At 44.6% G+C, this 17,500-nt stretch overlaps 1 protein-coding gene across 1 annotated transcript in view; it reads right to left on the bottom strand.

Moving 5' to 3' along the window:
- Positions 1 to 4,189: 4,189 nt before the first annotated feature.
- Positions 4,190 to 17,500, bottom strand: part of LOC134078287 (VPS10 domain-containing receptor SorCS1-like) — a 147,118-nt gene continuing 133,807 nt past the window's right edge. Inside the window, exons 16-21 of the mRNA XM_062534103.1 lie at positions 16,659 to 16,771; positions 14,168 to 14,302; positions 9,481 to 9,580; positions 8,144 to 8,249; positions 6,298 to 6,661; positions 4,190 to 4,195 (exon numbers count right to left, since the gene is read on the bottom strand). Of these exons, the coding sequence (XP_062390087.1) occupies positions 4,190 to 4,195; positions 6,298 to 6,661; positions 8,144 to 8,249; positions 9,481 to 9,580; positions 14,168 to 14,302; positions 16,659 to 16,771 (824 nt within the window). The remainder of the gene's footprint in view (positions 4,196 to 6,297; positions 6,662 to 8,143; positions 8,250 to 9,480; positions 9,581 to 14,167; positions 14,303 to 16,658; positions 16,772 to 17,500) is intronic.

The following is a 17,500-nucleotide window of genomic DNA, read 5'->3' as shown; positions in this document are numbered from 1 at the left end:
CCTGCCCATCCCCTCCCCTTACAGACTAGAGGCTATAACCTGCCCATCCCCTCCCCTTAGAGAGTATAGATGGTATAACCTGCCACACTGTGGGTGAGCACCAACATAATGCTTTGCCATGTTAGTGGTGCCGTGTGGTGTGTTGTTGTGTGCCGGGCATAATGCCTAACACTGCTCTCTGACTAGTCGGGTCCTATTTGCTCTGAAGTGGAGATACTGTAGTGGTCTGTGTGTGCGTGTGTATGAGTGTGTGTGTGTGAGAGAGAGAGAGTTCTGTAGGTGTCCATCACAAAAAAAGTCCCCAAAAGTTCCAAAATCCTATAACATCAATCCTGCAGGATTTAGGAATCCTATAGGATTGTCCTAAATCCCCTCTAAAGTCTGATTGGAATCCTATAGGACTTTTTGATAGGGGGTTCATGTGTGTGTGTGTGTGTGTGAGAGAGAGAGAGAGAGAGAGAGAGAGAGAGAGAGAGAGAGAGAGAGAGAGAGAGAGAGAGAGAGAGAGAGAGAGTATGTGTGAGTGTACAGTACGTGTGTTTGTGCGTGTCTAGGGGTTCCTTGTTTTGGGCATTTGGGTCTGCTGGGTGGGACTTACGGAGGATTTAAGTTTCTCACTGCACCGCGGCAACGTCACCTTGACATGCCACTACAGAGGAGCGCTGGCCTGGCCCTGCTGCCCATTGATCTCTGCTTAATCTGCCCGCACTCCCTTGGTCCACATCGCCACTCCCACTCCCTCTGCTCTGGGTCAGCACTGTCCAGTCTAGTCCTCCACTCCTGTCATCCTCCTCTTTCTCTTTCTCTCTTTTCTCATTCTCTCATTCGCAGCCTCTACTTTTTAATTATTTTATTTGCTTAATGACATCTGGCGGATAGATGGATACATGACCTATCAATCCATATGAGTGAATGAATGCTTGAATGAGTGAATGAGTAAATGTATGAGTGAATGAATGATGGCTAACCTCCTAGTGCTGTAGATATCATAGCACCTTCGAAATTTGAGAGCAAATGAATATGCATCACACAAGCACGCACACAGACACACAAACACACACACACACACAAACACAAACACACACACCTCTCCATTCCTCTGGCTGAGACATGTCAAGTGGATGATTTAATGATTTGTGAGGGATTGCAGAGGCGACTGCCATTTCTGTAGCAGCCCTTTTTTTTTTTTTATCCCTGTACGTTAACCACTGTATTCTAAACATTAAAATGGCACCCTTGTATCGAGTAGGAGTTCTCAAGGCTCGGAGGGCAGTTTATAAAGATGGTTGACCTCCCCCACCACCCCAAGGCCTTACCCCGACGAAGGCCAAAGCAGTAAGCTTAAAGTGCCTTCCTGCATTACGAGCTGACAAAATTCACGATTTAAGACATTGACATTGAGACTGTAGCTCCGCTCCCCCCCCATAGTGACTGTCTGTGGCAATAATTTGTGATATATTTTACAACAGATGACAAGTCTGTCAACTCCGCTGTGCAAGATGAACTGCACTCATAATATCCTCATAAATAAACAATACGGACACAATATTCAGACTTAATTTTCTTTATCTATGAGCCGTATATCACTTCAGTAAATTACATAGAATGAATTTTTTTTACAAATATTGTAAGAAAATGAAAACACAGTAACATAGACTTATTCCATTTAATAAATATGATTGTAAATGCATTAAAACAGAAACAATTGCACACAGCACACAGAGTCGAGGTCAAAGAAAACGTTATACACCTAAATCCTGTTTTTTTGTCGTCGATTTGTTTTCTTTATACATTATATATAAAAGCTTTACAGTAATAAAACTCTTGTTCTACAAAAATAATCTCGCTAACTCTGTTCACGGGAGGGAAGTGTGGGAAGGTGAGGGTGATTTGGGGAGGGGGGGGGCATGGGGGAGGTGGTGGGGGGGTCTGAGGTTTGAGCAGGGGTCGACGCAGAACTCTGATTGGCTTCCCCAGGGGATTCCAATTAGAGCTTTCGCTTTTTTCTTGTTCTTTTTTTTTTTTTTTTTTTTTTCCTGATGTCACAGTTTTGCATTCCCTGCCACAGGCCAAACCGAATCCCTCTTAGTCTTCCGCCTGCCCGGCCTGAGCTCAGGAGGGAATGCCCCTTAAGAGTCCATCCTCCTCCTCCTTGAAGTCCTATCAATTTGGAACGAAACGGCAAGGGGAAGCTCCCAACCGAAGCCAGCCACTGCTCAAGGACAGAGCCTCAGGGCAGCGGACAGCAAAAAAACCCCAAACTACAGAGTTTCAGAGTTTCAGAAGAGAAGCGGTCAAGCTGTCCCCCCTAATCCTAATCAACCCCCCCTCCCCTGCGTTTGTGTTGTAAGAAGTGCTTTACAAAGCTGGCCTAAATGGTCATTATGTGTCTCTCGTTTGTACACAATGAACATACAGAAGGGGCCATATTGGGTCATGCTGCTGGTGCATTCTGGGTAACTCGTTCTCTGAAACCAGGACTTCACCCCCCCCCTCACCGATACCTCTATTTCCCCAGCCCCTCTGGATCACTTTCAAAAGCTTCTTCTCTCATAAGCTTCAACTCGCCCAAACATGAGTGAGATAATCCACTAATGTCGCGCATACACACATAAAATAATGATAAAAAAATAAACATAATAAACAGACACTCCGCGTTATCAAAAGGTCTACATCCAAGACCAGTTCCAAGTCCTCTCAATCACTCTTTCTCTCTCAGTATGATCAACTGATAATGACAGGGAAAATAAATAAAAAAACATAATGATAATAATAATAATTGAAAAAAAAAAAAAACATTTGTTAAACATGCTCTGTCAGATATTTTCACAAGTAATTACTTTAAGAAGAAAGTCATTTACATGTACATTCATCCCCCTATAGTTTCACTCAGGAGGTCTAACATTTACAATAGTTAATGTACACCAATGACTTCAGAGGTGATCTGGCCATGGAAATGGGCTGCTGTGGAGTGGACGGACGCCAGTGCCTTGTGTCCAGTGAACGAGCAGGAAAAACAGAGCTCAGTAGGAACACACACACATGTCCCTGTGGACCCGCCCGCCTGCCCGCCTGCCCATCCAACTCTGAAGCAGATCTGTGGCGTGTTTCATTTTTGGAGAATGGAGATTTTATTTTCTCTCTCTCTCTCTCTCTCTCTCTCTCATACTTGAGCTGGAACATCTTGGTGTTGCAATTCTGTCAAATTCAAACATTCCGAATTAAACTCCGATTTGACACTAACACTGGTAAACCGTGATATTAACTTATTCTCCTGTAAATTATAGGCCTTCAGTGTAAAGTCTACTCTGCCAGCAGGTGCTAAATTGCAACTGAAACAGCTTTTCTTTCAGCAAGCACATCACATAACTTTCATTACGAAGCACATCTGGTTCAGTTCCCAGAACAGATCTGGCTCAGAGTTGTCCCAAACGGGTAAACTGGGGTAAACACCGTTTTCAGTAAACATACTGTAGTTCCATATATTTGTTTACAGTCAACACAGTCCTAGTGGTTCTGAGCTTTTGCAGCAGATGTAGTAGCCGAACAAACGTGTTTGTTGTTAGTATAGCAGTCCTTCCAGTACATTTAGTTGTGGTTTTGTTTCTCTGTGGTAACACTGACGGGGCATCTTGTAAACAAAACACTTTAGACTACGTGGGGGAAGCACACTGCAAACCGTTTGCAAAAATATTACTGTCACTGATAAAAATGATTAATTTATCACACATTCATATCTGTCAATTTTCTTGCAAAAATTACACTTTTGGTAAAAGTCGCTCAACAAGGTCTCTGTGTGAAGCGTCAAAAGCACGTTAGCTTTTGTTACTCTCTCTTAATGTAGGTCACAAACCGCAGTAACCAAGCAATTATTCATTATTTCAGCACTGACTTCTTTCTTTTTTTTTTTTTGGACGAGAGAGAACTTATGAAGGAAGCATCTGCCGCTGTGCTCCGCATAGGAAAAGGGAATTGCCTTTCATACACACATCCCAAAATGTAATTCTTGGCATAAGCCTCTGAGCCATGTTTATCAAAATGAACATTTCTCTGCCATAATATGTGATAGTGAAGGTGCCCCTCTTGGCATGATCAAGAACCTCAAATAGGACCTACAGTATATTGTCTCTGCCTTATTCCAGCGAAGAAGGTTTATGAATTGAAAGATGGCGTTATGTGACTCAATGATCTAATTCTGTTGTTGTAATTTGAGACACATTAGAGCACAGTTCGTACACGTAGCAAATTACAGCAGAGTGCAACAACACAAGAGACTATAAATAAAGGTATTAGACCCTGTAATCTGATTATTAACATCAACACAAACACTATAAAACAATGAAATGAAATAATAATAAAAACAAAAATTGCGGGAGTAAGAGTTTTTGTGCCACAAAGTTTCGCCTTGAGACATTGGGTTGAAACTTAACATTTTTTTTTTCAGCATTGTTAACACAACTGATAGCATTTCAGTTTAGTCTGTTATTAAAATACACAAATATCTCGCATACACATTCATGTTTTACAAAATAAATGTGACTTTTATTTAATATATACTCAGGAATAAATACTGTATTGCTATTATTAGCAACACAATAAAGCAAGGAGATGCTAAGACACTAGCGACCCTTTTTTTGTTCTTTTTAGTTCTTTTTCCTCTTTAAATAGTACATGCTGTCCTTCTCCTTCTGCTGAAGTATGTACTTTATAGTTTTATAAATAAATGTAAGCAAAAAATGCTTCATTTTTCTTGAAACGACATGTATGTATATATAAAAAAAAGAAACCTGTACACGGTTTTTAATCTGGTATTCACAGAGCACAGTTTGTGTCAGCAGTGTCCCATCATGCACAGGTATAAAGCTTAAAACCTTTTTGTGTCAGAACCGCGAGTCCGTGAACACAAACAGGATATCTCTGTCGGGGGTGGAACCCAGGGGCGTCAGACGTCAATGTATGTGGGGAGTTCTGTTGAGAATTTGACTCGTGAATGAGATTTAATGCATTCTTTTTTTTTTTTTTTTGCGAGGTGGATGGTGAAAAATAAGAGGGAAGTGGAGATGAAAGAGAAAGAGAGAGAAAGAGAGAGAGAGAGAGAGAGAAAGAAAGAAGATAATAGGTTAGCAACAGAGAGACACACAACAGAAGGCACACAGACTCCCGAGTTTAGTGGGGATTGAGATTATTTCATCAAAAATTTCGTCATGCCTGTTATATGATACACGTTTTTGTTCATGCTTGCTTTCGGGTTTCTGTTTTTGAAGACGCCTTTTTCTTTAGTAAGTGCTGCTGAGCCGAGCATATCTTATGGTGCATTATACTGTATCATCATGGTCAATCACTTGCAGAGTCATTGCCCGGTAGTCTAATTTTTGGTAGCACTTTTTCAGAACATGACGTCATTAGGAATGTTTAACTGGACATTGATACTCTGAACTTAAGCAACATCAAAGCCTATAAGATATGCCCAAACAGTCATCTGTCATCAGTCAGAAATATCAATGTATTCGTGACGAACCCTTGCAGAAACCACCTACCATTTGTATACATGCAGAGTACATTAGTGATCAAATGCTTTATACAAAAGCTCACATCCACCCACAAACATATCCACCCCATGGCGTACCAAAAAAATGGCAGAATGTTTCTCTATGGCTTTCTATTACTCATTTATCAACAACCAATCTTACTGTAAGTGTTAATTTAATGAGTGTTCACTTCAGGACCTATTCACCTGTACGACAGGTAGTCAGGTAGCCTTTACCAGATGTTTTAATGCCCGAATTACCAAAGCATTTAACGTTAATGTTAACAGTTGGAATTGACACGGACTCATCTGTTAGGGAACTCATAAGTCAACCACGGGTGACTGCAGATTGTTTGTGTGTGTGTTTGTGTGTGTGTGTGTGTGTGTGTGTGAGTGTGTGTATACAGTATGTGTGTGTGTGTGTGTGTGTATGTGTGTATGTGTGTGTGTGTGTGTGTGTGTGTGTGTGTGTGTGTGTGTGTCCATGAGTCCTGAGGCCACACTGTTGGGTTTGCCTCTCTCTCATGAGAGTATTGCTTCTGAATAACGCTGAACTGCATGTAGTTGGAGAGTGACCGAGTGGGGAGGTCCAGTCCAGTCCAGTCCAGTCCAGCCCGACTCCCCACTCACCTGTCACTCACCTGTGGTTTCATCGCGAGCCGGACGCCCCGTTCTCCCGACACGGCCGTGTGTGTGTGTGAGGGGAGGAGAGGGCGGGGCGGGGGCGGGGGGTCGAGCCTCAAATCCGACCCACGAGCCTCAAACCTCACCTTCCGCACGGGCCTCCCCCGGATGACCGGACGCCGCCACGGCGACTCACCTATGGGATGGGCGACGAGCTCCGTGTCCAGAGCCTTCAGCGAGGACGCTGCCAACTCCCGCGGCGGGCGCGTTGCCACCTTCACCACCGGCCCCACGGCCGCACACGGAGCCGCCCTCGCCCCCGCCGCGGGTGTCGGTGTCGTCGACGTCGTCGTCGTCGTCGTCACTGTCGTTGTCGTTGTTGTCGTGGCGACGGCGCCGGCGCCGGCAACGGCGTCCCCGGCAACGGCGGCGGGACTCACGGGGCTCTGGATCATTTCTTGTTCTTTTTCGTTCTGCATCTGTGCATAGACGCTGAGGCCTGGGATCTTCCTTGAGGAAAGAATTACAATGAGACAAACGGGTAAAGCCCTACGGTCCAGGTGAGCGAGATGGAGAAGGGGGCAGGGGGAGAGGAGGGGGCATATCTGAGGGGCAAAAGGGGGAGGGAAGGAGGGAGGGAAGAGGAAGAGGAAGAGGAAGAGGAAGGAGGAAGAGGAGTTGGGGTGGGGGGTCCCAATGCATGAAATGAGTCATTAGTCAATCATCAGTCAACAGCCTCTGGTCTCTTAGCTCAATGCACACACATGTTGTCAAAAAATAAACAAAAAACACTAAACTCCCACACTGCCTGTTGTTTTTTTTGTCTAAAATTGCCCCTCAGCAACACGCATTAAACCCATTACCATGTAAATGATTGTGTATGACAGCTGTGAGGAGAAACGGATAGAAAACAAAACAAGTGCGAGAGAAAAAGAGAGAGCGAGAGAGAGAGAGCGCAGGCGTGACGAAAAGAGATTAGCCTGCTACTCAAGAGGTTTTATTGGCTTTATTTACTCTCTGCTTATACAATGACACCTCTCCTCTCTCCCTCTCTCTCTCTCTCTCTCTCTCTCTCTCTCTGTCTCTCTCCCTCTCTCTCTCTCTTCCGCGCACGTCCCTCGTTCTTCAGCCGATCTTGTCTAAATTGACCCCTCCTCGCCCCTCCTCTGGCCTTTTCTCTTGGAGAGTCGAGCCGCAGCTAAACCGATCTCGTTTAGCATTTCGCGAAAGGTCGCGGCGGTGAAGGCTGGAAAAGGGCTAAATATTGATGTTGTGTGACTGGCACTTTCTCTCCCAAACACCCAACCCCCCCCACCCCCACACACACACACCCGACCCTTGATGCTCTCCAGAGAGGTGCTCACCACGAAGGAGATGGCGGTGGAGGAGGACTAGCTCGGAGACTCGAGGGAAGACATACAGCTTACGGGCCGGGCGCGTTTCGAGGTGTGTGTGTGTGTGTGTTGGAGAGTGTGGTCGGAGGTGTGAGGGTGTGCTGGAGCACAGTTGGAAGTGGGGGGTGATGTGTGCGTCAGTGTGTGGTTGGAGGTGTGGGGGTTAGGGTTGGGGGTACGGTTGGAAGTGTGTGTGTGTGTGTGTGTGTGTGTGTGTGTGTGTGTGTGTGTGTGTGTGTGTGTGTGTGTGTGTGTGTGGGTGTGTTGGGGCACAGTTGGAAGCGAGGGTGGTGGTGGTGTGTGCATCAGTGCGTGGTTGGAGGTGCAGGGTGGGTTGGGGGTACGGTTGGAAGTGTGTGTGTGTGTGTGTGTGTGTGTGTGTGTGTGTGTGTGTGTGTTTGTGGGAGTGTGTTGGGGCACAGTTGGAAGTGAGGGTGGTGGTGGTGTGTGCATCAGTGCGTGGGTGGAGGTGCAGGGTGGGTGGTGGTGTGTGCATCAGTGTGTGGTTGGAGGTGCAGGGTGGGTGGTGTTAGTCGTGGCTGAGAGGCAGCAGCTGCGGAGGGTCATGGAGGGACACTCCAAGGGCGGAACACGTTACCTCTTGAATTTGTAGATGACAAAGATGGCCAGACCCACCACCACCACCGACAGGAGCATCAGCATGGCCGAGCCGCTGTGGTTCTCACTGGTGTCCACTAGGGGCGCTGCAGGCACAAGAAAATAAAAAATATATAAAAAATATTAAAAACCGGTGATGGGATCTTTTCAGTTCTGGCTTGTTGCTAGATGGTTCTTTCTTGCCTAAACTTTCTTTTTTTTGCTCCTATCCATGTGATTAACAAACAGCTGAGTCTTATTAAGGAAGGTTCGCACGCACGCACGCACGCACGCACTCACGCACACACACACACACACACACACACACACACACACACACAGGGGTGGTGAGCTAGACCTTGGAGAACAAGGACGGGAAGCATTAAATTAGTGTTGGCAGTGCTTCATGGTGTTGTTGCTAAATGGTTTACAAAAAAAAAATGAAGGTCAATTAATCCCTGAGCCTGAGAAATCGCATGCAAATATAGGATAGCAGAGGTCACTCCACAAATTAGCACTGATTACACTTAAGCATGCCGCATACGTACCATAACACTTGATACTATTTTAAGCATGGCTTATTTTTCATGTCTTTCTTTTTTACAGAAACTAATTATATGAAGAGGTGGAAAACTACTGCAGATGCAGAGGTAGAACAAATGAAAGAGTTCAGATGTGAAACTTTCGAAAACGCTCAAAAAATAACATAACAGTGGTGGGTGAATGCTTTCCACAGATACAGTAGTATACGTCAATCAAATAATTTCACTTCAAAACCTGTTACATGTATCACTCTCTAACTGCTATGAAATATCAATTTGTGGCCCCAGCCGTGGCGCAACTGGCTGGGGCACCTGCACCGCACGCCGGCGACCCGGGTTCGATTCCCGCCCCGTGGTCCTTTCCGGATCCCACCCCAGCTCTCTCTCCCACTCGCTTCCTGTCATTCTCTCTACTGTCCGGTCCAATTAAAGGCATAAAAAGCCCAAAAAACAAAAACGAAATATCAATTTGTAGGTAACCTATGGGGGTCTGATAAAAAAAGAAATGCTCATTTAAGAGAAAAGTGGTCAGATGGATTCAGAGGGATACAATAAACTCTTCTAATATGTTTGTAGGACTTTCGCTGTCTGAAGCCAAACTTTTCTACCCCTGTTCACATGATGAAGCGAGTTTTAGTTCTTTGTTGTTGTGGCAGTCAAACATGATTTTTTGGTACAGTATGTTTTCTCTAGGACAAAATAATCTGCTATCTCTGAATAATAAGCTGAAACTGAGATCTGGACCTCACTCACCTGCTGAGAGGTGAGTATAGTGGAGATGGTGATCTGGACTTACCTGCTGACAAGTGAGCAGCGTAGACGGTGATCTGGACTCCAGGCCTCAGGGTGAACTGCACCAGGTTCTGGTTCAGGGCTCCTAATACCATCTCAGACAGCTGTACGGAGGCCAACGAGGGACAAACAGTTAGACACCAAGCCAAGATTTTGTTCATTTTGCAAGACGTCTGTTAAAAAACATATATAACTGTTCCTTAAGACTTGTGATAATGATTCCATTGGGTTACGATACAATAGTAGTTTGAATGTAATCCATTAATTTGCACTTCTCAGGGGGACAAAGAAACACATGTTTGAAGAGTGATGAATATCAAATCTCATTTCAGAATCTCAAAATAATTGAAAGTTTTAAGGCTAAACTTTGAAAGATGTACATTGATTAAGTACAAAGTAAGACATATTCCTTCTATATACTGTAGATTGTGAAATAATGCATTTCTTGACAGTCATCCATGTCTGCTGGACTAAGTTAATCACTCACAGGAATGCCCAGTTAGTTCCACATACTCCTCAGAACTGCTACGTACGTATGTGTTTTCCCCCTCTGACAGCAATACTTTGGCATGAGCCATGTTGTCTATGTTTAGTTTATAGATCCCCTTTTTTTCAAGACTTCCATTTGGTATCATTCTTATTATTAGTACCGGTCTGTTATCAGCCAGTGTGGTGATGACAGTTGTTATTTGAAATAGTTGTGTTATCACATACTCGTAGACCCAAGGCTGTTTTCTAACTCCCTGTGTTTGGCCGGTTTTGTAAACAGAGAGCTTTGCCCTCACCTGTGTTTTGGAGAGACTGCTGTGGAAAACAGGGTCGTTGTCCACAAGGCTAACAAACACACATGAGGTTAAAAAAAACAACATGCTGGCTAGGTATGTCACACTAAAAGTATGTGTTGGATTTGTTTGCCTTAGCTTAGACAGAGGCTATCAGTCACTCTCAAAAACGATGTGTTGGAAATAACACATTGATGTGTTTAGGTAAGGACAACACAGTTTTTTGATGTTTTCCAACACGAGTTGTGTTATTTGTTACACAATATGTAAACACATCAATGTGTTGTTTCCAACACCTGCTTTTTGAGAGTGAAACATCCTTGTTGTTTTCATGCCAGAAGAGAGCAACACTAGCTTCACAATGTATGACAAAGTATGTTTGTTGTGTGTGTGTGTGTGTGTGTGTGTGTGTGTGTGCTGTGAATGGATAGCTGTTATTTCAAAAAAGTGTTTTGGCATTCAGTGATGGAGAGATCACTATGTCCCCCTGCCACTTTTCTGTATAGCGTAACTATTTTCATTTGTCTTGTTTTGATTTTTTTGTTTTGAATCCTAGTTGCCTCAGATAGGCTACAACAGCATAAGTCCTCATTTCTTTTCCTGCCAATAGAGTGAAGCCGTAGCCAGTCAGTTTTGAGCTCACAGCCAAACAAATGTAGCCATTTTTCCCTCTTCCTCACTCTGAACTTCGTTTGATTCCGCAGCCTGGCTTCATTAATTCGATCCGCCTCATTTGGCAAATTAATCGTGGCGTGGGCAAATTCCTACAGTCCTTCAGCCCCGCTGTTATATTTCTCGTTTAAAATTAGACTCTTCCATGAATAATTACTTATACTTGCTGTTGCATCAGGGTCAGTAAATCTATTATTCGTTTTAATGAGCTTCACACACACACACACACACACACACACACACACGTCTGCACCTTCAAGATGCCAAACCTTGAAATAAAGATTTATTGCACGACGTTATGGGTAGGAAGGGAGGAAAAAAGCATGCTGGTTGACTCGTGTCACGCAATCACATAGGGTTTCAGGGGGCCAATGTCGGTGAAGAAACACACACACACACACACACAAAAATAACATAATAAATCAATAATAATGATAATTTATAAATTTAAAGCAACACTAAAGCACTTTTCCTCTGTCACACACATGCTATTTGTTTATCCAGCAAATAACAGACAAGGTAGAATATGTTGCATGATTTTATTAAAGTATGATGTATAGGGACATCGAAGCACGTCAAATGTGTAGTTTCTGATGTCTCATTTCATCGAACTACAGATACACCACCCCAGCTCGTAAAGTTACATATAGTGCAGTTATAGCCGATAGAGGGCCGCAAAGTCAAAGCGGAAGTGCCGCTCACCCTGTTACGAGTTAATGAACCGCTGAAATGATTTTGGAAACATTATTTTAAGGTGCGAAAAACTCTTTAGTGTTAGCTTTAAATAAATATAAATAAAAATGACATAAAACTTTCCCCCGGTTCTCGGGCCAAGGTGAGCAGAAGTGTGACAGCTCTCTCGCTGGCCGCTCGTAATCACTGGCTGCGCGGCGGTGGAAAGGTGTACCGGCGCAACGACAGGCACTTGGTCTGAGAGCAGTCATTTACGGCTCAGTCATTAGCGTGAACATATGACCTTAGAACAGCCAGGGCTCATACAGCCTATATATATATATATATATATATATATATATATATATTCTGTAGGTACCATGCACTTGTGCGATGCTGTGTATATATATAGAGAGAGAGCTCTCTGCAAAGAAATGAAGGCTTTTGAAGGAATGGTAAGATCTTGAAAGCGACAAGAGTGACTGAGTCACTGACTGTAAGTGCTTTTAAGTCCTTTTTATAAGTCTTTGGTCCAGACTTGCCCCTGGGACGAATGACCTTTGATTGTCACTTGGTCACAGAGAAATGGTCAGCACAGTCAGTCAGTACTGTCCAAGTAGAAGCCCTGATCAGCTATGTCCTGCCGCCTTTTTTCCCCCCTTGTCAAAGACCTCAAAGAAAAGAAAAGAAAAGGAAAGAAAAGTAAAAACCTCTCTACTGCCACTCACGCCGATGCTGAAAGAAGGGAGGGGGAAGCAGATGTGCAGTCGAAGAGAGCTATGCATGCTGTCGGCTTTTTATTTATTTATTTCTTTATTCATTTATTTATTTATTTATTTGCTTTTTTTTTGCGGCGTGGTGCTCGGCTTTGGCCGCGTCTCGAGCCCCCTTCTGGCCCCCTTCACCGGCCCGCTGATGAGCTGCGGTGCTTTAGGATATTAAATCTGCGCTGCGGAGGCGAGGCGGAGGCGGAACGTTTACGCGGGCCAACATTGACATCTGCTGGAAGCGAGATGAAACTCCTGCATCCCCTTTGATTGTTTTTGCTTTGTTTTTTGTTTTTTTTTAATCATTGGTTTTGATCCGCTGCAGCGGAACAGAGTAATCAAGACAGACCCATTTCCTTTCAGTTCTCTCTCCCTCTCTCTCTCTCTCTCTCTGACAAATAATTTTGCCTTTGATATCCCACAGATCTTTGTATTTAAATACACTACTTGATTAGTATACGACTGTAATACTGTAATTGTGCTGGTACAAAGTCATATTGTAGTAACAACACAACAGGCATGGCAATGATTCAGGAGATTCCTCTCATTCGGCTTTTATACATCCTCCCTTCACCCTCGGGCCTCGATCCTCACTGATCATAAAGAACGATGGGGCGGCAACAATGGGATAGTATATCCAGTTTTAGTTATAGTTCAGTAGGAACACCCCTTGAGGATCGAGCATCAAGGATCGAGGAGAGATGTTGAGAGGCAACCATTCTGAATGACCAGAGTGCTAATGAAACAATTTAATGGCGTCTGTTTCCACTTACATGGTCACCTTGTTCTAATATGTTAAGAGACTGAACACTGGGCTGAGACATGGGTCTGCTCCACAGCAGCTTTTAAGTTTTAACTTATGATCATCCATCATGCTGAAGTGAAACAAAAAAAGTTGTTCTGGAACAAGTCTCTTCGGAGACTCATCATATTGAACTTTCTCTCAGAGAGACATTACGCGAACGGATTAGACAGAAAATTGAACAGGGACGAAAGCTTTGAGCATCAAGCTATGATCATCCATCATATTTAAAAAAGAGACATATCGAATTCTTACTCTTTGTTAAATAAAAGTTGTACAACAATTCTCTTTTGGAGACTCCCTCAGTCTCATCTCAGATCACTGAGACATTCAAACTCACTGTTTATCTGTATACCCTAATTACCATACGACCTTATAAAGTTCTATTTTATGGGTAAGGCAGGCTACACACTGTAAGACAATGTTCTGTGGAAGGATACAGCACATTTCATTTTGTTCGATAGTTCTCATTCCTTTATAGGCACCAAATGAAAGAGAACCCTTTCAAAATCTCTCTTAGATTTGACCGGTCTTCTTACAGTGACGTTGCTTGCAGTAAAGTGCAATGCCTTTGGGGATGCTCATCACAAGTCCACGGACCTACAGATTGTCTCACCTGATATACAGTATATGGCATTAATATCACTATTGGGCCTGAACCCCTTTAGTGGAAGATTACAGTTAACAGAGGCATGGAGAAAACAGCCTTTTAACAGTACAAACAAAAAAAAGAACCCAAGTCATAATAGGAGGAACCCAGAACCCAAGTCATGATAGGAGGAACCCAGAACCCAAGTGATAATAGGAGGAACCAAGAACCCAAGTCATGATAGGATGAACCTAGAACCCAAGTGATAACAGGAGGAACCCAGAACCCAAGTGATAATAGGAGGAACTATTCTGATGGGGTCCGGTTGGGTGGAGAGGGGCTAGTGTGTGTGTGTGTGTGTGTGTGTGTGTGTGTGTGTGTGTGTGTGACCAGACCAGCTTACTGACCTCGTCCAAGTGTGTGTTGGTCTTCTCGGGCTTGCCCTCGGTGACCTGCTTGTCGGGCAGCAGGAAGAACTCGGCCGTCGTGGGGAGCCCCGGCAACACGGTGACCAGCAACAGCTCCCGGTCTATGCCTGTGGCCTGTGTGCGTGTGTGTGTGTGTGTGTGTGTTTGTGTGTGTGTGTGTGTGTGTGTGTGTGTGTGTGTGTGTGTGTGTGTGTGAGAGAGAGAGAGAGAGAGAGAGAGAGAGAGAAGGAGAGAGAGAGAGTCAAATGAAGAGATGTATGGCAGTAGAGACGAGAGAGTGGTAGAAAGCAAGAGGGAAATTGATTATATAAAAGGAATAAACTCTGAATAAACAAAATCAAGAAGTAAAGTAAACAAACACATCAATCACTGTTGGATAATAAACAGAGAAAGCACAAACGGAGAGAGAACCACAATAAAGAGGTTAAGGACACAAACAGACCCACAGGATACAGTCAGAGAGAGAAAGAGAGGGAGAGAACAACAGAGAGAAAGAGAGGGAGAGAGATATTGAGATAGAGAGAGAGCCCTTTCCACTTCCTCTCCACTTGGCCCTCACAAACAGACCCATAGGATAGTCAGAGAGAGAGAGACAGAGAGAACAAGAGAGAGAGAGACAGAGTGAACAAGAGAGAGAGAAAGAGAGAGACAGACAGAGAGAAAAGGAGAGAGAAAGCGAGAGAGAGAGAGAGAACAAGAGAGATTGATAGATGAAGAGAACAAGAAAGAGAGAGAGAAAAAGAGAGAGCCCTTTCCACATCCCCTCTCCACCTGGCCCTCCCGTTGAGCCGGCTCATTCCGTTAAGCAGCAGCCCTCAGCGCTAGCAGCCGCGCTACAGGAAATGGAAAAGCCCTGTGACTTATGGGAGTGGTCACGCCGCTCCGCACCGCACCGCACCGCACGCCGCGCACCACACACACACACATACACACACACACACACACACACACACACACACACACACACACACACACACACACACACACACACACAGCTCCCATAATGCATTATGTAAGCCGCCGCTCTGGATACGGGGCCGCACAAGGGGGCCTCCAGAGTGGTGCTGCGCGCAGCCTGCCCTGGGCTATATGTGCACTAACACACTCATACTGTACACTACAGTACACTACCCCTCCACTCTATTGTTGTGCTGCGCTGATGGCTATTTAGCTACATGTGCATTTTTATTTCCTTGTTTATTTATTTATGTGTTCATTTGTCCGGTATTTCCCCACTTGGGTACTGTGGGTACTGTGTGTACGCTTGCGGGAAGTTGATATCTTTGAGCCGAGGGTTCCAAATGGTGTGTGGGAAGGTGTGGGGGATTGAGAGAGAGAGAGAGAGAGAGAGAGAGAGAGAGAGAGAGAGAGAGAGAGAGAGAGAGAGAGAGAGAGAGAGAGAGAGAGAGAGAGAGAGAACTAAGAATTGTACTAATGCTATTGTACTGTGCTACTTTCTGTTCTGACTGCTTTGGCAATGTGAGTACCCCTTGTCATGCCAATAATGATTTTGAGTCTGAATCTGAGAGAGAGAGAGAGAGAAAGAGAGAGAGAGAGAGAGAGAGAGAGAGAGAGAGAGAGAGAGAGAGAGAGAGAGAGAGAGAGAGAGAGAGAGAGAGTGAGTGAGAGAGAGAGAGAAAATCAGGAAATAAAACACAGAAAGAGAGAGAGAGAGAGAGCGACTCAGAGAAAGAGAGACAGGGGGAGACAGAGACGCTTGCATCTCTCTGCGTGTGTGATGGACTGTGCTTTCAGAAATCTCAGCCTCCATGATGAAACATGTCCGTTTACCAGTCAAAAAGAGATTGATCATTGGAGACACATCCCTCTCCCTCCGCTCCCAACCGAACATGCACTCACTCAGCTTAAATTATACACACCCAGAATGTGGAGATGAGGAGATTTCACTTTTCACAGCCACTACTACATAAAACATAACACATCTCTCCCTCTCTCTCTCTCTCTTTCCCTTTCTCTCTCTCTCTTTCCCTTTCTCTCTATCTCCCTCTCCCGCCCTCTCTCCATCACTAAATCCACCATGCATGACAGAAACGTGTGAGGTTGTAGGCACAGTGCACTCGATGCACTTGATGCGCCACGAAGCAAAAATCTAATTTCGCTCGTTTTTTGTTTTTTCTTTCTTTTTTTTTCTCTCTCCCCCCTCAGAGGAACAGAGCAATCAGGAGAGAAAGACCAGCAGAGGGCCTCAGGGATGGGAGTGTGTGTGTGTGTGTGTGTGTGTGTGTGTGTGTGTGTGTGTGTCGGTGGACGGGATGGATTGCGTATGGATTCGTAGAGGTTCTATAGCATCTCCTAATGAAATGAGAGAGGAAGGAAGGACCCAGAGGGAGGGAGGGAGAGAGAGAAAAAATGAAGGGGAGAGAAAGAGATCAAAGCAAAAAGCGACCCTCTTCGAGTGTGCGGGACGGGAGGGGAGCTCGTTGGTGCGCTCGCTCGGACACACACTTACCTGGACCACCGAGTTCCTGATGACCCGGCTGACGTCCAGTCTCCATTCGGCCACATCGGGGTTGTGCTCGTCCAGGTTGGAGGAGAAGGCCAACAGATGGGACTTGAAGTACTCTGAGGTTGTAATTACACAGAGAGAGAGAGAGAGAGAGAGAGAGAGAGAGAGAGCAAGAGAAATAGAAAGAAAGAGATAGATTGCTTTCATGTTTCATGGTTGCTTTGGTTTCATTCTTTTTGCTTTGTTTTTTTTGTTGTGCTTTGATTTCTTTGATTTCAGTTGAAAATGGTGAACCCTTGAGGATCACAGAAAGACAAGCTAAGTCTGTGTGGGGAAAAAGAAAAAACAACAACAACAACAAAAAAAAAAAGCACTAAGCACCAAGCTCACAGGTGAAAGACTGCAAATGTTCTACTGAAGCCTTTGTTTCAAACTGATCGATATTTTCAAGATTCAGGTGTGCTGTGTTCTGTCTCTCGCCATGGAGAAGATTGGGCGCCATTTTGCTATCACCCATCTGTGTTCCCCCAGGCCAACTACACACCTCCCCTGGACTAAGAAACACTGTTTATTCGTTCATTCACTGAGTGCGTTTACTTGCACGCTAAAAAAAAACCCGGATTATTATCAGGCTTTTGTCGTTACCTGGAAATTCAAGTGCTTGTGTAAACGGAATGTTCATTATCAGTTTACTGCTGTTATCCGTTTATGAAAAATCCATTTTCTGTCAAGATACGCTCACTGATATGCGCAAATAGCACGCTGGTCGTGCAACCTCTTCTCATACGCACGCACGCACGCACGCACGCACGCACACGCACACACACACACACATACACACGATA

Source organism: Sardina pilchardus, chromosome 1, assembly GCF_963854185.1.
Source record: "Sardina pilchardus chromosome 1, fSarPil1.1, whole genome shotgun sequence".
In the NCBI taxonomy this organism is placed as follows: Eukaryota; Metazoa; Chordata; class Actinopteri; order Clupeiformes; family Clupeidae; genus Sardina; species Sardina pilchardus.
The sequence above is the reverse complement of the archived record's forward strand: the minus strand, read 5'-3'. Positions and strand labels throughout refer to the sequence as shown.